Raw genomic sequence first — 21805 nt, forward strand, 5'->3', positions numbered from 1 at the left:
TTGTCTTTAAGTTCTAACCCTGATACAAGGACACTGTCACACTTCAAGATTGTTCTTATACCATTCTTCCACAAAAATAACTTGGAAAAAAAAAAGTGTTTCCTTTAAAAACCCAACATTTAAAAGTAAGTGCATTCACACAAGACACTGAAATCATAGTTGGTTAAACTGCTAATGAGCTAAGTTTTGATGTTGCCCCCCCCCCCCAGGCTGTAAATAATGGGCAATTCATTAGTCTGTGCTGGAAAATGGTCCGGGTGCTCAGCAAGGATGGTCAGGGAGGCCTTCCCTTGTGCCCATGAATAGTGGGAGATTAAAAAGAAACAGGGACAGAGAAACAGGCACACAGTCAGGACCAGAAAAGACAGTCAGGTCTTTAAACAGAATGTTGCGAGGTCAAGCTTTGCCGGGCTCAGAGGTTTTGAAAGTCTAAGATGCACAAGGGCAGTTAGGAGTTATTGAGAGTGAAACTGGTCTATAGCAGTAGCAGCTAGGCTCATAGCTTCAATGGAAAAGATCAGGGGCGGTGTGAAATGGGCTATTGATGCATTGTGAGCCCGTTTCGTGCTACTGGCAAAGATCACTTTCACCCCCATTCTGTTTGCATCAAGTAAGTTAACCCACTAATGTGGGAAGCATAGCATATTCATTATTTTGTAGTATTTTATGAAGCTCAATTGTACTGATTGAACTAAGTGAATCTGGTCATAACTGTTGCTCTATATGTCTACTTGCTGCACAATAACACAGTTCAAAAATTCGTACCTAGCCTTGACTCACCAAGTGTTTAATTGGAACACCTTCTGAAAGATTGAAGAATGATGTGTGCAAAACAGACAAATATCTAGTTCAGATCACATGGGGGATACTACTGTTACACTCCCCCAGGTAATACTGTCACATAGTTAAGTTATTGGGCAGACGCCTCAATATAAGATGCTCAGATTGCCAATGAGAGTGACTAGCACCACTGTAGCCAAAAGTGTATCTAAGGCAAGACCCTGAACTTGTAACAGGCACTTACTTTCCTTTGGAAAAATTGCGGGTGATTTTTACCCTACTCGCTCAGCAGAAACCCAGTGGGTGGGCAGTTAAAATCGCCCTGGCTCTTACCTGTCCGAAAGCCGCCACGATCGCAACAGCTGCGATTTTAACCTGCTCTCCTGAGCAGGCAGCAAGGACACCCGCCCGGAGCCTACAGGGTCCTTCTTTACATAGGCATGTTGTGGCCCAATTACATCATTGAGACCCGACTGTAATTTTAACTCGGGCCTGAGCGGTGAATGCACCTGGCGTTAAAATCAGGGCCAAGTGTCCTTGTAAAACGACGCCAGTGTTCCTGTTTTAAACACTGTGCGAAGAACAATATCTCCTTATTTAATTATTCCCTTCCAGGATTTCATGGGCAAATCGTGGGATTTTTTTCCAACATATAGTATGGATTTTAGGCGGCGTTACTTAGCACATTTAAAGGTGACAAAGTTGTAAATTTTAGCAAGAAATAGACTGCAGGAATCAACATCCAGCCTCTTTTGTATCTTTGAATATCATTTTTAACACACTGAGCTGCATGACAATTATTTTCATTCTAATTACAAAATTTTAATTAATAAAAAAAATCCAAATTTTATATTTTGTTTGCTGAAACCCAAAATTAACATTATATGAAAAATGGAGGTAATCTTTTTAAAACCTCTAGGCAGGATTACTGGTGCAGGCAGGCTTTGGATATTAAACACATTCTAAATTAAACACCCCCAACAAATTTTGTGCAGAAATATATTTGGATAATTTTGCATGCCAAAACATGAGATTTTATATTATTCCACCCCCACCCCCCCGCCTTAAGTAAGTTTTGAAATATATAAATGAAGATCTTGTCTTTCACCAATGAAATTGCTATGCATGGCAGGATTGCCATTGCTTTTCTGGCTGTACTGGTTGTTTCAAGTCAGCAAGCCATAAAAAATCTTTATCTCTCTGAAACACAGCAATTTGGAAGATAATCGAATGGTGACTGGAGGGCAGAAATGCCAGTCTGAGGAATTATACCACAATCTCTCTTGCATTTACAACCTTCCTCAAAGCAAGCTGTCACCCTGGTAGGAAAGGTTGATAGAAGATTCATTACATCTCCGGGCCTGTCTCATTTGCATGGCGACATAGCTGCTCCTCACTTTGCTGAAAGACTTCACGCAGCCCAGCTCAGCTGCTGCGTACGGGAAAAGAGTTGACGGAAAGCTGCAGGAGGAGACTTGTTGATTGCCCTTACCTTCCAGCGATGGCCTCGCATACCACTGTATTGGTGTTTGACTTCAGTCAGGTCACCGTACATAGCCATTATTTCACCTCTGCGGCTTTCTAGTGCCTTCAGCAACTGCTTTTCTGCACTGCAATGCAATATTTGTTGTTGTCATTTTACAATGAGTTCATGATTTCTAGAAAATAATTTGATGTAATAAAACGCAGTATGTATAATATATAGTAACCTAACTTTGGGAGGATTAAACAGTGTCTGTATTTACCATCTTTTAATATAAAAAGTAGATATATTTTTTTTTAAACTTGAAGTTATATTGCTGCAGCAGCATTTATGCATCTCAATAATATTTCTGATTTAAAAATATTGATCCATAACCATTAAAAAAGGGAAGACGTGCATATTTGTGGCACTTGATTTCAGAACCATTAATTTTGACATGCAACAACAGTTGTGTAGACAAACATAGCAGCCACTTTGCGCAATGCAAGATCCCACAAACAGCAGTCAGATGAATCACCGGTCAATCCGTTTTGGTGGTGTGGCTGAACGAAGAACGATGGCCAGGACACCAGAAGATCTCCCTGTTGTTTTGTTTTAATAATGCATGCGTCCTTTTACGTCCACTTGAACTACAAGAAGGGGGAGACGTGTCCTCAGTTTTAATGTCTCATCATTATTAATAACTAAGTGTTGTCCTAGTTTATGTTACCACCGGCGTACCGTGGCTGCAGTGTGTACCATCTACATGATGCACTGCAGCAATTCGCCGAGGCTTCTTCGGCAGCACCTCCCAAACCCACGACCTCTTCCACCTAGAAGGACAAAGGCAGCAGGCGCATGGGAACACCATCACCTCCAAGTTCCCCTCCAAGTCACACACCATCCTGACTTGGAAATATATCGCCGATCCTTCATCGTCGTTCGGTCAAAATCCTGAAACTCCCTCCCTAACAGCACTGTGGGAGTACCTTCACCTCACGAACTGCAGCGGTTCAAGAAGGTGACTCACTACCACCTTCTCGAGGGCAACTAGGGATGGGCAATAAATGCTGGCCTTGCCAGCGATGCCCACATCCCATAAAAATGAATTTTTAAAAATGTGTTCAAGGACTGAGTGGGAATTGAACCCAAGACATCCTGACTCAGAAAGTGAAAGTGCTGCCAGATGAGACAAAGCTGACACTTATTTTATGAGAGAACTTTATTTTACTATAATAAAAACATTTTAGAAAATAGGAATAGCTCAAAACTCATAGAAAGTTGGACCCTGCAAATCTTAAGAGGTTATGCTGGAGATGCTTAAAAAAACTCAAACTTCACTAGGCAACAGCATTTTTAAAAAGAAAAATATGGCACACTATGGGTAAAGAGCAGGAGCAGTGGGACTAATTGGATAGCTCTGTTAAAGACCCGGCACAGGCACGATGGGCCGAATGGCCACCTTCTGTGCTGTACGGTTCTATGGTTCATTTCTGCTACCCAAAACAGCAGATCAAGTAGGCAGCTTATTTCAGGGGGTGGGGGGAAAAAGGTGTTCATCGAGGCTGACGTGGAAATTATCAGACAAGTTGTCCTGGGTGGTGTCCTGGAGCAAAGATCGGGCGGGTTCTACCTCAGGCGGGCGAATGGCTCCGCCAGGTTAGTGCCCAGGCGGCAAAGTTGAAAATGGATCTCCGTAATATTCCAACACACTCTGGGCTGAAAAATTAACATAACCAATATAGTGAAACGATTTTACACCATGGCCATTCTTATTACACAGAGCATAAAAAAATTGGTGTGGGAGTGCTGAGGATGCCAAGAACTATACCGATTATCTTTTAACAGCTCGAGCTTATCTCTACCGTCTTCTGTGGGAGCCAAATCTAATAGGTATATAATGACTTGTTTTTACTTCTCCTGCTTCAATCTGGGCTCAGTCACTGAATCTGTACAGCCAGGTTTGATGGAGTTGTTCCGCTTGCGATGCTGGCTCTCAGTAGGATTTCTTTCAGTACATTTGTGGAGTTTTACTTGGAGCTGGTGTGCTGGGCGACAGCCTTTGTTCCTTCTGACGTTGTTGAGCTCAGCCACCTCGCCCAGTAGAAGGAGACATGCTTCAGTGTGTATTTCCCGGAGGTGACGCTCGCATGGTTGTTGTAACGAGCCAGTCAAGAAGTGTCATTCGATATGCATTCACAGACATTATTCACAAAGGAATTCATGATGTTCATGGCCGGGGAGGAAACTAGTGTTGTCAGAGGGAACCTGCTTCATCACTCTTTATATGTCGACTGAAAAACTCTCCATTTGTGACTGCGACCATTTGTGCTTTTCTTTGCCCTTCCTTGTGGCATTTGATAGCTATCTTTCCACATCTCTCTGGTGCCTCTGGTTCACACTCCTGTTGTTCAGGCACTGTCAACTTCACAGACAAAGACATTTCATGAGGTGGCTCGGGGGGGGGGTCTATCTGTGGGAGTTTTTCTTTTACTTTGTTTGCATAATACATGCATACACTCATACGGGTGCTGCATAAGTTGGATGCTCCTTGCATGCCCAAACAAAGAAAAAGTGCATTTCTTAGGTACATGACCAGCAAAATAGGGCAGCGATGTTGGCAGAACTGGTAGCATACCCAGTAACTGTTTAAAGTGGACTGCCTCTGAATTGATCCCTGCGTGAAGTCATTGACATAGGAAAACTACTAGGCACTTAAACAAGGCTTTAATCAACTGTTTTTCAACATGGAGATCTAGTTGTGTCCTTCACTAGTTCCTGTAAAAGAATGTCCTGAGCAAGCTGGGCCTATGCCCGAGTATTTATACTCTCCCTGGACAGCGCCACCAGCAGGCCGCCCAGTATCATTTCATAAGTCATTTCCACATGAATGACAAGATTCATGTCAGTCATGTCAAAAGTTTCTCTTCTATCAGGAACAATTTGTAGCAGACAATTTGGTGGAGGCAGCTGTCGACTCCTCTGACTTCTGGAGCAACTGTGGCGGTTTCATTCAGCAGACAGAGTTTCAGTTCATCAGCATCACACATAGCTATGTCTTATTTTAATGGTTCCAAATTTCATCTGGTCAATGTTCAGCTAAATCTACCAACTTACAGATGTGTGCACCACTGCCGTTGCATTTCAAACGTTCTGAAAGTAAGCACCGAGCAAACTTTGTGTACCAAATTTGGATTTTTGCCGTTGCATTTTTGTGCCATGTGTGTTTTGGGAACAAAGATCCTGCTGTCAATCACAGGAACGTCAGGGGCATGCGGATGTCACCATCCATCCAATTCACTGAGCTGCTGCTTATGGATCAAAAGGCCAAGAGTTGTAACTGGGTAAAGAAGGTTTGGGGTGGGATTTAACTTCTACTTAGTGGAAATAAACATGGCAATCCTTTTTAAAGTTTTCTTACACAGATTTTAGTAACTGGATATGGCTGGAAACTAAAGATACAAATTGACAGCCACATTTCCCACAACAGTGACTACACTTCAAAAAATACTTCATTGGTTGTGAAGCACTTTGGGACATCCTGAGGTCATGAAAGGTGCTATAGAAATGCAAGTCTTTCTTTGCTCCTGAATCACCTGAGGAGCTGAGTGTAAATTCGATCCTTGCCCATGGGAAGGAAATTGGAGGGAAAATCAACATTGTCTGTCTGGACACACAGATTGAACTGTATCCCAGCAAGGAATGAAGAACAGAAGAAGAGAGAAAAAGAAAAGCTGTGGCGGAGTAACTCGCTCACTACAAACATGTTTTGGAACATTCCAGACATGGTGGCTACGATGCTCCATCAATTGGAACCAATGGATAGAAACTCTTAATCAGCGGGCTTGCGGTTTTCCAATACTCACAACAGGCGAGGTACCTCCCAGTGGGCTTGAACTCGGAAAACCTATCTTAACATTTCTAACTTTTAAGGGAATTTGAGTATGGAACCAGAAATTTCTATGCTGGTAAGCTAGAGGTGACATGGCATCACTGCAGCATTGAGCCACTTGAGTGGGTCTCAATAGAGGTAGAGCAGTGGAATGGTACAATCTTAAAGGGGGTGCAGGAGCAGAGAGATCTGGGGGTGTACATACACAGATCTTTGAAGGTGGCAGGACAAGTTGAGAAGACCCGTTAAAAAATATGGAATCCTGGGCTTTATAAATAGAAAAGCGAAACAATGCTTTTCTTCCTTGCAAATCAGACCCCTCCCCTTTTTCCTGAATGTGGTGACTCCTTGCTGATGTACATTCCCACAGGCAGCAGTCCAAGTGGCCATTATTCATGTGTAAGCTTTGGCAATGATTGTCAGCAGATTATTCAATCCCACGGGCATCGCAACGGAGCCTGTCTTCATCCAACATCTACTTCCAGCAAAGGTGACGGGATAGAGATCAGGAGTAGGAACCCTGGCTACGTTTCTCTTCTCTAAACCAAGAGCATTCAGGCCAACTGTAGCATCCCTACCACTGCCACAGTTGAGATCAACTAACTCAGTACAAGCCCACAGTGAACCTGGGACTTTCCTAGTTGTGTATGTGTCAGCAGCTCATTGCAAAAATTGATTGAGCCACCAGAGGAGATTCCAGTAATGATAGAAAGGAGAGAAAGAACTTGCATTTATATAAGCACCTTTCACAACCTCGGAACATCTCAAAGCTTTTCAATTTAAGTAAGGCAAACTTTGAAGGACCGAGAAAAGAACTGACTGCAGTAAACTGTACTGAACTGCTAATGGGTAAACCTACAGACACACAGTGGGAAGTATTCAAAGAACCATTTGGTACGATATTAAGCCAGCATATATCGCTAAAAGGCAAAGGCTCCGCTTGTGTCGTTAAGCAACCATGGTCAACAAATGATGTAAGGGACAGAATCAAGCTAAAGGAAAAGGCTTACACAAATGCGAGGAAAACTGGAAATTTAGCACACTGGAAGAGCTATAAAAAGCAATGAAGGGATACAAAGAAAGTCATAAGAGGTGCAAGAAGGGAATAGGAAAGATATCAAAGCTAACACCAAAAGTTTTTTATAAATATAGTAAAAGAGAGTGGTAAAGGGGAATGTGGGCTCAAAGAAATAGGTGAGGAAATTGCAGATGTGTTAGTCATAATTTTCCAAAAAGCTCTAGATTTAAAAATTGTGCCTTTGGATTGGAAAATTGTGAATGTCACTCCATTATTTAAGAAGAAAAGGACAGAGAAACCAGATAATCACAGAGCAGTCAGCTTAACATCAATTGTTGGGAAGTTACTGGAATCTATCATCAGAGACAGAGGGCTGGATTTTACCAGCCCCAAGGAGGTGGGTATGGAGGCGGGACTGCTGGGAAAATGGCAGAATTTGGGGAGCGGGTGGCAAACCTGCCCCTAACTCGCCTCCGTGCCCTTTTGCCAGGAGGTGGGAAGCCGTCCCGCCCCGTGTCCCGTCTCCTTGGAGGCGGGAAGGAATTAAAGTTAACAGGTAGTTAACAGGCAGAAAATAGAATTATCCCCATTTTTCGTCCTGAAGTGCGGGCTTCCCGACCTGCGGGAACCCCGCTGGGGTATAGGAGGCGAGTAGGAGGTCTGCAGGGGTCAGAGGGGTCTGAAAGTGCGATGTAGAGGTGAGTGATGGGTGCAAGTGTGGAGTGGTAAGTATGTGAGGTGAGTGTAAAGTGTTAGAAAATGTTAACTTACCTTTGTTTCTACCTACAGCCTTCAGCCGCTGTGGAGCCGGAGTTCCTGACATCTCCACTGTAGAGATCACAGACTGGCTGTTGCATCCTCCGATACAACAGCCAGCTGATTTCTGCAAACTAGAAAGGTTTGATGAGTCCTGAACACAAGGACTCGTCAAACTACACAGAATGTCAGTGTTTGACAGCTTCACAGAGCTGTCAAATGATGACATTTCTTCTTTCAAAAATTCTTGACAGATGACATGTTAACGTGCTCCGTCACGGACTTCCCCCTTATTGGCCTGCTGAACCCGCCGGGCGGGCTTAACAAGGTCAATCAGGGGAAAATCCCGCTGGTTGGCCAGTAGCTGATGGAGGTGGGACTGAAACCCGGCAAGCAGCAGTCCCACCTCCAACACGTCTCCATTCATAAAATCCAGCCCAGAGTGACTGATCACTTGGATAAGTATCAGCTGATCAAGAGTCAGCATAGTATTATGAAAGGTAGGTCATGTCTCACTAAACGAGTTGAAATTTTTGAGGAGATCACCAGCATGGTGCATAGGGGAGTATCTATGAATGTTGTCTATATAGACTTCCAGAATGCATTTGATAAGGTCCTGCACAAGAGATTAGCAAAAGTGAGAGCGCACAGAATTGGAGGTCATTTTGTGACATGGGTTGATAATTAGTTAGGAGGTAGAAGACAGAGAGTGGGGATAAAGGGAATGTTCCCTGAATGACAGGATATGACAAGTATTGTTCCTCAGGGATCTATACTGGGGTCTATGCTTTTCACCATATATATTAATGACTTGGATAACAGAATAGAGAGATGGATATCCAAGTTTGCAGATGACATTGTTAGGAGGCACAGTAAGTTGTGTAGATGGAATAGGAACATTATAAAAGGATATAGACAGACTAAGTGAGTGGGCAAAACTATGGGAGATGGAGTTCAATGTGAGGAACTATAAGGTCATCCACTTAGGATCTGAAAAAGATAAATCAGAATATTTTCTGAATGGGGAGAATTTAAGAGCTTTGCTGGAGCAAAGGAAATTAGGTGTCATGTACACAAATCACTAGGAGCTAGTGCACAGGTCCAGAAAGTAATCAAAAAGGCTAATGGAATGCTGGCCTTTAACTCAAGAAGGCTGGGATACAGAAAAGGGAGGAAGTGTAACCAGGGCGGGTAGATGGAATTAAGATACAGATCAGGCATGATCTAAGTAAATGGTGGAACAGGCTCGAGGGCCTGAATGGCCTACTCCTGTTCCTATATTCCTAAACTGAGTCCCGGCAGTTAAAATCGGCCAGGCCTGACACCGTCGAGTCCATGGAGGACTCTCACCTGCCCCAAGTCCACCCCAGGTTAAAATCGGGGCTATGAAAGTATCATTGCAGTTGTGTCCTGATTGGGCAGCTATTTTTCACTGACGGAAACGCATATGATTTTTATGAAAGTTTCGGAAACCAAACTGAGCTTGGTTTTAATTTGTTTGTCTCTAAAGTGTAATTAGCACTAGGTTCATAAAGTAGCAAAATATACCTGAAAGCTACACGACACTACTGTTTTAATTGTTTGTTTCAAGAGCCTTTACTAAAATAATTAGCCCCCGAAAAATAAATTAGTTGAAACAATAATGCTGGCAGTCGGGGCAGGTGCAATGATTCGGCAGTTAACAATATTTGTATTTTTAAGTCTTTTACATTTTCAAATGAAACGATTTCTTTTAAGAGCTCACTGTTTTAATAAGAGCTTGGGAAATAAACAGATTCTGTGCAACGTTAAGGAGGTCACTGTACATTTCTTGTTATCTTGCCTTTAAAGTCTGTCACCACACACACACACATTCTCTATTGATCCAGAGAGGCTCGTGTTGTACAGTAATAGACTTACGTCTGGAAGGCCGCATGAAGGCTCTCCTGCAAAATCTCTGATTGTTCAGGGTTGAGCTCCTCCCGAGGATTTGCTTCCTAAAGAAAAGAGAAGCTGCCATGGGTGAAGCTACCAGCTGAGGCAGAAATAAAAAATTGTTGCCCGGAATATGCAGGGGCAGAAGTTTCACATAGCTGAAGAATGGAATTCCACCATAATTCCAGGGAGGGGAGGTGGGTGTTGTAATTTGTGGAGGAAGTCGGATCCACCAGGTTTCCACCCCATTATCCCCGGTGTCCCAGCCAATATTTATCCCTCAAACACACCAAAAACAGATTATCTGGTCATTATCACATTGCTGTTTGTGGGAGCTTGCTGTGTGCAAATTGGATGCCGTGTTTCCTACATTACAACAGCAACTACACTACAAAAGAACTTCATTGGCTGTAAAACACTTTGGGACGTCCTGAGGTCGTGAAAAGCGCTATATAAATGTAATCTTTCTTTCTTCCGTTGATGACTTGCCAGGAAATTGTGTTCCAGGGTCCTGGGCAACTTTTATGCCCACGCTAAACTGCGTTAGCTCCAGCGCTCGGTGGGAATTCTACCCTTGATAGGCCCAGCGAGATCTACACCTGTTGAGAGTGGGTGTGCGTTCCCACTCTGGCCCTCACAAAGAAGAAAACAGCAATCTGTTCCAGAAGATGGGGGGAGAAGGATAAAATCATTTTAGTTATCTTTCTCTTGAGCCCAATACAGGTCCACCCCTGCTCCAAGCTCCCGCTCCTCCATGGGACGGGCACTTCTATTGTGTCACTATAGGTGCAGGCGCCACTCCCCGAATATTTAATTGGCCCCACCCGTGACATGATGACGTGGTTGGCAGTAGGTCGCAGTGGTGGATGGAAGTCCACCACAATTCCTCGGCTGCAATGACGCCGCAGAATTTCTGCCCTACACATCTGTAAAATGAATCAGATAGTCATTAGTACCTAGAATAACAAATATTAAAATGACTGTATCCTCACTATGGATTGCTGCATAGACTCTTAATTACCTCAAGGACAAAAACACTACATGAGGGTGTACTGAGCAATGCAGACCAGGAGAAGCTCCCTGACCTGTCTCCATCGTGCTCATGTTCCTGTTTCCCCTCTGTGTCTCCCCTCTTCTAATTGTATTTCTCTCTTTTCTTGGTTCTCGCGCTGTCTTCTTCTGCCTCGTTCTCCCTACTTTTCTCATTTTCTTTAGGGAGGGAGGTGGTGGATTATATGCCCGAGAGCAGAGCTGTGAAGGGCTGCAGGTTGCATGTTTGTGGTGACAGGTGTAGGGTAGAATTGTGGGTTGGAGGCCTAGGTGGCTCCCTTCACATCCTCCGCTGCTTCACCTGTTACTTCCACTGCCACTGCATCACTTGCTGCTTTCCCCTTCCCACAGCCTCCACCCAACTCCTTCCCATGTTCCCACCCCTTTGCTTACATCGCATCCCTGACCATTTTCCCTTTGTGTTACCTGCTCTAAATCCCCCCCAGACCCTTTGCTCCCCTTCACTTCCCATGTCGCTCATCCCCCTCTGACCCCTCCCTCCCTAAACCCCCCCTCTTGCCTCCTCCACCCTTGACCTGTACCATCTCCCCTCCCATGACCTCACCCATCAGCTGCCATTCTGTCACCCCACCACCCTTGAGCCTCCAGTCGAATTCCTGGATCCGTATCCCCTTCAATGAGCCTCTAACCATTTCAACCCTCACCGTCTGTCCCTACAACCCCCCCCCCCCCCGAGCAAAGGCTTGTATCTTGCTCTCTTTCTCCTGTCCCCCAATGAGCTCCTTCTTCCTTGGCAGCTTTCTCAGCATAGGAAAACCAGTCATGTGTTGTTGTTTTTTTTAACATTATGTTCTGTTTCTAGCATCACGGGCACCTTAAAAATCAGGAGCCCAGCAAAGGGAACAGGTGGCAGACAGCCTCAGGGGTGGGGCTGGGAAAGCGGGTCCTAAATAACAAACAGCCTTGGCACCAAGTTGCAGAAGGAAATGGGGTCCAACTAGTAAATAGCTGCCACCAAGGCAGAGGTGGGAGTGGACCTAGGAGCAGGGAAGAAGCACAAGGGCCGAAAGCAGCCGAGAGGGGGCAAAACCAAGGGGATAAGCAGCAATGGGGCCCAAAGCAACCCAGACAAAATTCAGGGAACAGGACAGAAGCTGGCTTAACGTGGGGAGAGGTGCCGTTGGAGCACAGATAAAGCAACACAGCGCTTACAGGGAAGGAGCAGGACCTGAGGTGGCCAAGAGATAGTAGAGATGCCGAAGATAAAAGTGGGAATGGGGCCGACAGACAGACTGGAGAAGCAGGGCCATGATCTCAAGCAGCAGAGGGCAACTTTAACCTAACCTGACTTCAATGGAGTGTAAAATTGGGCGGGGTGTGAAACCAGCGTTCCACCCGAACCCATCAGTTTCCCGACGGGCGGTTACATTAAAATTGCCCCCACAGTTTCTGTTGAGGTGGGAGATCCAATTGTGAAAACAAAATAATAGGCAGAGCTGGACAAGTCGCACAGTAGTACCACCTAATATCAGGAGGCCTGCAATTACAGCATGATGCCAAATGCTGACAAAGGGCTTTACCAGTGTAAAAATATTGGCAAGCTTGAAACAGGGGCCCTGACAATGCTCCGCTCTTCCAGGGCTCTTCCACGGTAACTCCAGTAGAGGGCCCAGGAAATAGGCCAGGGCCCGGATACATGGGTCCCGCCCGGCCTGCAATGCTGATTTCTGAGGCAGGAAATGAGTCCGCCCCCAAAATGGTCCATCACTTCAGAGGGGCAGGGCCAGGGGGAATCTGAGGCTGGGAGGTTTCTTGGCCCCAGCCTGCTTCAATGAGAAGAGGTGTACCGGCCACTAACCTGGCAGGTGTGGTTGTACCTCGAGGGTCCAGGCCAGGAAAGCGGCCTGAACTCCTGAAGATTTGAAGAAGATTGGTAGTAATTTTGCAGCCCAGTCCGCCAATGCCTCAAATTAAAAATTCTCATTCTTGTTCTCAAATCCCTCCATGGCCTCTCCCCTCCCTATCTCTGTAACCTCCAGCAGCTGTACAGCCTTCCGAGATCTCTGCGCTCCTCCAAATCTGGCCTCTTGCGCATCCCCAATTTTCAATCGCTCCATCATTGCCACCGGCGCCTTCAGCTGCCTGGGCCACAAGCTCTAGAAATCCCTCCCTAAATCTCTCCACTCTCTCTCTCCTCCTTTAAGATGCTCCTTAGACCCTACCTCTCTGACCAAGTTTTTGGACACCTATCCTAACATCTCCTTATGTGGTTTGGTGTCAAATTTTTGTTTGATAATGCTCCTGTGAAGCGCCTTGGGATGTTTTACTACATTAAAGAGAAAGAAAAAGACTTGCATTTCTATAGCACCTTTCACGACCTCTGGACATCCCAAAGTGCTTTACAGCCAATGAAGTACTTTTGAAGTGTAGTCACTGTTGTAATGTAGGAAACGCAGCAAACAGCAAACTCCCACAAGCAGCATTGTGATAATGTGTTTTAGTCATTTTGGTTGAGGGATAAATATTGGCCAGGAGATTACTCTCCTGCTCTTCTTCAAAATAGTGACATGGGATCTTATACGTCCACCTGAGAGAGCAGACCAACTGAGCCGTGGCTGACACTCAAAGGCCCTAAATAAATGCAAGCTGTTGTTGTTTTCTTGTGGCCCCCACACCACCCCCCCCCCCTTACGAAAAGGGCAGCTTGGGCAAATTTGGAAGGTTTCTTGAGAGGGGAGGGGTCCCGATAGCCCCTCGTTCCGCGCCCACCTCCTTTCCGGCATAGGTGGGCGAGGCCAGATTTCACAAAAACTGTTGGAAGATGGGCACTCAAGATGTACCCCTATGGTGAAGGTGCCAACGGCCCCATGCCAACTAGGGGCGCTGCCTCTGACCCCCAAACACGGGGAGGTGCAATCCCAAGGTAAGAGGCAGTCTGTGTAATCTCAGAGCTGGGATTTCCCTTAAAAACCTTGACAGAAAATGCAAAATGTAGAAACTATGACACAGAAAGTAAGATTAAAGTGGGCAGGAAGTGTGCATGAGATTTTGAAATATATTGAGATACAGTATAATGCCATACAACATGACATACCCTGAAATTATTTAAATTTTCAACTGAGTTTCCATACAAAATAAAAATAAGCAAAAATGACAAAATACATACACAATATATACTAATTCTTAAAAATGGAAACGTGCACATACATGCTTAAAAAAGCAAAATCAAAACCACCCACATACAGTAAAGTGCAGTGGAGATGTAATGAGAAAATCAGTAAATATACTTTATAGTGACATTTTAATGTAACTACAAATCTGTACAGTCTAAGGAAATGCTTTATATTTAAGCTGCTTTCAGCAAATACACATCACGAAAGCATAACAGTATTAATAAAGTCGCTACAATACTGGTAATTTAACATAATTTGTATGGGTGCATACTTACTATATCAGGCAGCTTCTAAAATATAGAACACATATTACACGTGCTGACTAGCAATGAAATCTAAACCTATTTTTCTTGTCATGCAATAAATACAGTGATAAACACTAACCCTACTTAACAGAAATTGGGCATTTTTTTTTTTTTTTTTTAAACAGTATAAGATCATTCATTTTTAAGGCTACTTAAATCTACTCAAGGTGGGTAGATGGAGTTAAGATACAGATCCGCCATGATCTAATTCAATGGCGGGGCAGGCTCGAGGGGCTGAATGGCCTGCTCCTGTTCCTAGTTATGTGAAACAATGTTCCGCAAATGCGATTAGTGCATTTTGTAATGATTTCATGTTCATGGGGGAAAAACTCAGGATGACATTTTATTGGGTCTGTAATTCCAGCACAGGCACATTCAAGACGATTGAGATGTCACTGCAACACCTGTAGCGCTCGTTGTCCCAATCGCGCTTCCTTTGCGCACTGGGAATCCGGGATCACTGAATTTACCCTCAAACAATCCTCCAACTGAATTTTTAAACATAGGCTTTTCATAAAGCAAAAAACTAGCTTATGTGGGATTTATTTTTAATGTTTCTTTTTTCTTAGACTGTGCCGCAATTACCTTCAAAATTTTGAAAGGCTTTTGAGAGGATAAACGGTGAAAGATTATTCCCGCTGGTCAGTGAATCGGTAACAAAGGGCCTAAATTTAGGATTAGTATTAAAAGCATTAAGGAGGAGGTTCGAAGAAATTTTGCTTGTACAAAGGATTATTAAAATGCAGAATATATTACATTACCACAAGTAACTATTCAAGCTGAGTCAATCGTGGCATTTAAGGGGGAATTAGATAAGCACAAAGAGGAGTAATATTAAAGAGTACGGAGGAAGAGAGAGGGAAAGGGATTAGAGGAGGCAGCTTTAATGTGCAGAAAGCACTGGCACAGGTCAACTGGCTTCCTTCAGTTCTGACGTTTCTCTATGATTCCCATGAAAAATCGTAGTGTAGGTAAGTTTTATATTTTGAAGTCAATCTCCGTATTCTACGAAATTTGAGACTTGTGTTTTGTCTAACTAATCAGTGCAGCAGTGATTAATTAAAGATTACCATACAATCTCTAATTATTTAAGTAAAGCACATCCAAGCACACTTCTACAAAGCCACTTCCCTAATCAAAGTCCCACTCCAGAGACTTGAGCACAGAAATCCAGGCTGACACTCCCAGTGCACTACTGAAGGAGTGCTGCACAGTTGGAGGTGGCACCTTTCGGATGAGACGTTAAGCTGGGGCTCTCTCAGGTGGGTGTAAAAAATCCCAGGGCACTATTGCGAAGAGCAGGGGAGTTATCCCCAGTGTCCTGCCCAATATTTATCCCTCAATCAACATCACTAAAAAAAAAACAGATTATCTGGTCATTATCACATTGCTGTTTGTGGGAGCTTGCCGTGCACAAATTGGCTGCCGCGTTTCCTACATTACAACAGTGACTACACGTCAAAAGTACTTCATTGGCTGTAAAACACTTTGGGACATCCTGAGGTCGTGAAAGGCGCTATATAAATGCAAGTCTTTCATTCCTTTTTCTTTCAAAGCATTGTAACCAATGTATCAGAATAGTACATTAAAAAAGCCTGCACTTAACGAAGTCCTTGACAATGTAATATATTACAACACATCTATGCGTGTTCTCCCACTGAAGACAATGGGGTGAGTGACGGCAGCATTGTTTCATACTCCTGTTGCTTTCAATAGGAGAAACAGAAACTTATGCTGCCAGCTAATCCATTAGACTAAAAAGTGTATAGACTAAAATGTTGGTTATATTAATAATTATTTTTAAACACGAATTATGAGGTTCTATCTGAAAACATTGTATTCCATTAAAAGAAACCTGGGGGAAGAAATTGGGTACCTTTGTGCCTCCTGTTATCGCCTCTGGGGGGGGGCAATAGCCTCTTACCGCCCAGGTGCGGCGAGAATATCGCCTCCCGCTAAATTCGGCGGGAGGTCTGCGGCGACAGTATGGCGTTGTGCCCCGATCGCCTTCACCCGGAGATCGCCCCGGCTGCGCCCCAGACCTGAACTTCGGTTCCGCCCGCTGCAGCATCGCCGGGCGACAACACCGGCAGCTGCAAGGGGCGTTGATCGGGAGGCCGGACGCTTCGGAGGCCGAACGTTAAAGGGCAGGTTGCCGAGGTAAATCCCTAAATGTTTTGAATGGTTTTGGTCAACTTTATTTCTTTCTCCTGGGCCGCCATCGATTAGCCGGGCACTCTGCTGGAGTGCATGGGGCTGATCAAGCTGATCGCGGCCACCATTGGGGACCAGCTAACTGGTCCCAATGCAGAGCCTGCAGCGGTGGCCCTTCCCTTTAAGGGAGGGAAGGAGCCTCGGAACGCCGTAGCGCTACACGGGACATTGTGCAGCGCTGCACAACAAACACCTGCGTCCTTTAGCGCTCAGGAAGGAAGTGGAGTGCTTGATTAGCTTCCTTCCTGGAGCGCTAAACCCAATTTTGTGAAAGCTGGGAATCATTAGCGCCTGGCGCCAAGTTTCCCAGCTTTCAAAGGTTACCACCCCCCAAACGGGATGATAATGAATTTCTCCCCCCCCCCCCCTGGATTTTGTACAAGAATGATTTTCTCTTTATTTTTTTTTCCACCTTCCCTCCTTTCCAGAAGGTGTTGCCTCCTTGCCAGGATATAATTCCACATGCACCAATGTCTAAGACTATTAATATACAATCTATATTAATGGCCTAGATGAAGGGACCGAGTGTAATGTATTCAAGTTTGCTGATGATACAAAGCTAGGTGGAACAGTAAGCTGTGAGGAGAACACAAAGGGGGCAATTTTGCCGGCGCTCAAAGGTCGGGTTTGGAGGCGGGACTGCTGGCAAAATCAAAAAGATTGGCAGCGTGTCCCGAACCTGCTTCCAACCCGCCTCCAATCAATCTTCCTGGGAGTCGGGTCCCCGATTTGCGCAGGGACCTGACTCCTAGCAGCGGGAAGAGGATTATAGTCACTTAGCTGGTTGTTAACAGGTAGTTAACAGGCAGTTAAGAGGCTTTTTCCAATTTTGCCAGGTCGACTGCGGGTTTCCCGATGTCTGGACAAAACGCCAAGCAAGTGTGGCGTGTTGTGAGTCTACTGTAATGTTTCTTCATTGATGACAGCTGCAGAAGTGGTGTGAAGGATCCAATGGTACACTGGTGAGTTTCAGAGGTAAGGAAATGCTGGGAAAATCATTTTTAATGTACTTCGGCCTAGAAATTCAGTAAAGCCACGTTTGGGGCACTACAGCATGGCGTTCGCTAACTTTTGCGCCCGGCGCAACTTAGCGCCACCTTCGCCGATATTCAGTTGCATTGCCCCAAGAGGTTGCTGCTGCGCTAAAGCAGGCGATGCACGACTATCATTAGGCGCTAAGCCGGCGATCCGGGGCGCAAACACCGAAGGCGGGCGCAGCGCAGGTGCGGCGAGTTGCTCATTGAGGGCAGACAGTCAGGCGCCGGTCAGCACTTAAAGGGGGATGGTGGAATTGTTTGGCTGCCACGCCCTGCACACTGCAGCCCTAAAGCAAGGCCTGAACACTGCTTCTGGAACAGCTCCACGCCCAGGAGAATGGAGAAGGCCAGGGAGGGAGCGCAGCGCTGCGCTTCGGCGAGGGTGACCTGAGGCTGCTGGTTGGCGCAGTGGACCGCAGGCGCCATATCCTCTTCCCTGAGGGTGGCAGGAGGCCGCTGCCCGCCGAATATCGGAAAGCATGGAGGGATGTGGCAAACCGGGTCACGTCCAACAGCGTGGTTGGCAGGACACCAACCCAGTGCCGGAAAATATTCAACAACCTCACTCGGGTTGTCAGGGTGAGTACCCTTTCCAGTATCCTCCTCATCCCTGCATGTGCACCTCACTTTATGGCCAAAAAGGTCTGAAAGCCCTAATGGCCAGCCCTCATCCAGCAGCTATGGGACTGTCATGAAAAGCACTTGCGCAATCAGGACTTTAGACACTGTCCGGGCTATTCGACCATGGGAGGCAGTGCAGGCAAGATCAGGGCTTGACACTGTACTTAGAGGCGGTCCTTTCTCTTGCAGGCCAAGCTGGCACATAACAGAAGACAGCAGCGACAGACCGGGGGAGGCCGTCCTGACCTGAAACAGCTGAGCGACCTCGAGCAGCGAGTGGAGCGGATCATGGCAGGCCGGCTGAGTGGCCCCGTCATCACTGGAGATGCCGACCCTGTTCTGGGCACCAATGGTAAGGTCATCACCTTTTTGACCTCTCCCATTCCACTTGCGCCTCACACCAGCATCCTTTGCCACTATCGAACCAATGCAGTGCACAGCAGCACTCATGCCTCCCTCGCTGCCGCCCTGTCCTCACTCTAAAGCAACTCTTGTGCCTCCCTGCTTTCAGATGGTGACTCGCCAGGTGAGGAGGCGGCCCCTCAAGCTGGCACTGTGTCCGAGTCAGACATAGAGGAGGAGGAAGAGGAAGCCAGCCCATCAGGGACACCCTCAGCCGAGGCAGCCCATGGCCATGACACGTCTTCCCTGGAGGGGAGCAGGGGGGAAGGGTCGGAGGATAGTGACGCTCCGGGGACCAGCAGGCTGCAGCAACGTGGGAGGGGTGGGGAAGCTCGGCGGCCTTCTCCCCGGAGGGTGAGTGCGGCCTCCAGTCCTGCTACGGTGAGCGCAGAGGAGGTGCGGCTCCTAGCGGAAATGGGCGCCCAGGCTGAGCGCAGGCACACTGAGCTCATGGCTGCAGTGGCAAGGATGCCTGACTCCATAGAGTCACTGGCAAGGAGTGTGCAGGAATTCGGGGCAGCACAGGCCAGGAGTCTGCAACAATTCAGTGCAGCACAGGCCAGGAGTCTGCAACAATTCAGTGCAGCACAGGTCAGGAGTCTGCAGGACATCGCGGCAGCACAGGCTAGGAGTCAGCAGGACTTCGCTGCTTCACAGGCGGCTTCTAGCCAAGTGCTCAGTCGTGCCGTGCATTCACTGGCTGCTGTCATGCAGACACAGACCAGGGCCACACGGGCACTAACTGCTGCCACACTTGCTGGATCGGCCAGGCATCGCCGGGGCACTCGCTGTGCCGCAGCAGCCCAGCAGTCTGTGCCTCAGCAGATTGCTGCGCATGCTGCAGTGCTGGCTCGTGCGCGTGCCAATGTATCAGCCGACCAGGGAGTGCCTGTGATCTGTCAGGTTGGCAGCATTCCTGCAGCCAACACTGTCACTCCTCCATTGCAGCTGCCACCAGCTGTTGGACAGACTGCTGCCGCCCAAGCAGAGTTGGAGCAGTCAGCCCCTCCAAGCCCAGAGCTGGTCCAGGCCGACCCCCAAGGGCATCTGCCGTCTCACCATCTGACCCTCAGCAGCCTTCCCCCAGCCTTGTTGCAGCCACTGGGGTCCCATTGAGGAGGAGCTGCAGGGCGGGTAGGGGCCAGTCACGGAAGCGAAACGGATCACCCTCGCAGGGGAAAAAGTAGAAGGTGTGGCCAAATGTTTTGTTTTACTTTTAAAAGCCGAGACTGGTGTATTTGTTTCATATATAAAAGCCGAGACTGGTGTATTTGTTTCATATATAAAAGCCGAGACTGGTGTATTTGTTTCATATATAAAAGCCGAGACTGGTGTATTTGTTTCATATTTAAAGGCCGAGACTGGTGTATTTGTTTTACTTGTAAAGGCCGAGACTGGTGTATTTGTTTCATATTTAAAGGCCGAGACTGGTCTATTTGTTTTATTTGTAAAGGCCGAGACTGGTGTATTTGTGTTTTTGGGGGGGGTTTCTCTCCATTAGTTTGTCATGTGGGAAGGGCACAGAGGTATCATAGTAAAAAAATTTCTTAAATTGCACTGGCCATGCTTTCTTTTGGAAGTCCTGGTTGCCCTGCTCGGCTGAGGGCTTGTGGAGCGGCTACATTCATCTTCTGCCATTGGCACAAGCCATTCCGAGAGGGGGCCTAGAACCAACTTGCAATAAGCCGCCGACGGGCGGCCCTTGCACTTTCTGCCTCCCTCCTGTGCTGGTCCTCCTCCTCCTCCTCTGGTGGTCCTCCAATGTCTGCTGGCAGTGGCTGAGTCCTGTGGATAGCCAGGTTGTGCAGCATGCAGCACACGACAACGAAATGGGAGACTCGCTCAGGCGAGTACTGTAGGGCTCCTCCGGAACGATCCAGACAGCGGAACCATTGCTTCAGCATGCCGATTGTTTGCTCAATGATGTTCCTGGTTGCTTGATGGCTGTCATTGTATCCCTTTTCAGCAGGGGTGCTGGGCACACGGAGCGGGGTCATCAGCCAGGTGCACAAAGGATAGCCTTTGTCCCCAAGAAGCCATCCTTGTGGGTGAGGCTGGGCCTCGAACATGTCTGCCACAGAAGTCTGGTGCAGGATGAAGGCATCGTGGCTGCTGCCTGGAAAGCGGGCGTTGACAGGTAGGATGAGCTGCCTGTGGTCACACACCAACTGCACGTTGAGTGAATGGTAGCCCTTCCGGTTGCGGTAATCCTCGGCATTCTCTAGAGGTGACCGCAAAGCCACATGCATGCAGTCAATGGCGCCCTGCACCATGGGGAAGCCCGCTAATGCTGCAAAGCCCATTGCACGCTGTTGCTGCTTGTCAACGGTCATGGGGAAGGAGATGAACTGACGTCTCCTTCTGAAAAGGGCATTGGTCACCTGGCGGATGCAGCAATGTACCGCAAACTGGGAGATGTTGGAAATGTCCCCAGTAGCGGATTGGAAGGAGCCGGTGGCATAGAAGTTGAGAGACACCGTCACCTTCACTGCCACCGACAGAGGCGTCCTGCTCCTCCGCTGTGGCTGCAGATCTCCGCAAAGCAGGTGGCAGATCTCAGTGACCACCGCCCTTCTGAATCGCAGCCTCCGAACACACTGCTCCTCAGACATGTTCAGATATGAGAACTGCTGGCGGTATACCCTGGGTGGGTAAGGCCTCCTTTGCCGACGCCTGTTGCCCCTTCTCCGTCTGGCCATGACTGGCACTCTCACGGCGTCTCTGAGCCCTTTGAATGCAATGGAGAAGCCCAACGTTTCCACCCATTGCAGCCCCCATTATATGTTTCCAATCAATGCTATGACTCTGAAGTTAAAGACAAGTGCAAAGCTGTGGCCTGAAGCCACAAGTACCTGTGCGAGTGTTGAGCCAAACCAGAAAGCTCTCTGCCTTTGTCTCTCTCCAAAGATCCGTCTCTCACAAAGAAGGAGTGGTGCAAAATGGCTGCCATTTATACTGCAGGAGGAGTGCCCTTTAATTAGTGCCCCCCGCACCCCGCAGCGACTGGGAACCGTTCCCCTCTACCAGTCGCTAGGGGCGCCAGGCGCACAATAGGCCGGCGCCACTGAATTTCTGGTTTGGGGCGCACAAAGGGCGTTGCACCATGAAATGACGTCAGGATCTGCGCGTGCAGCTGAGCGCGCGCAAAGGTTTTGCGCCACCGCGAAATCTTAACTGAAGTTCGCGAGAGGCGCAGATCGCACTGCGCCCGGGCGCTAGC

General features: G+C 47.1%; 1 protein-coding gene across 1 annotated transcript in view; it reads right to left on the reverse strand.

Moving 5' to 3' along the window:
* ofcc1 (orofacial cleft 1 candidate 1) overlaps positions 1–21805 on the reverse strand; it is a 398354-nt gene that overhangs the window by 296542 nt on the left and 80007 nt on the right. Inside the window, exons 9-10 of the mRNA XM_085993614.1 lie at positions 9808–9884; positions 2273–2390 (exon numbers count right to left, since the gene is read on the reverse strand). Of these exons, the coding sequence (XP_085849740.1) occupies positions 2273–2390; positions 9808–9884 (195 nt within the window). The remainder of the gene's footprint in view (positions 1–2272; positions 2391–9807; positions 9885–21805) is intronic.

This window comes from Somniosus microcephalus, chromosome 7, assembly GCF_052327205.1.
Source record: "Somniosus microcephalus isolate GS21.2 chromosome 7, FLI_Smic_1.0, whole genome shotgun sequence".
Classification (NCBI taxonomy): domain Eukaryota; kingdom Metazoa; phylum Chordata; class Chondrichthyes; order Squaliformes; family Somniosidae; genus Somniosus; species Somniosus microcephalus.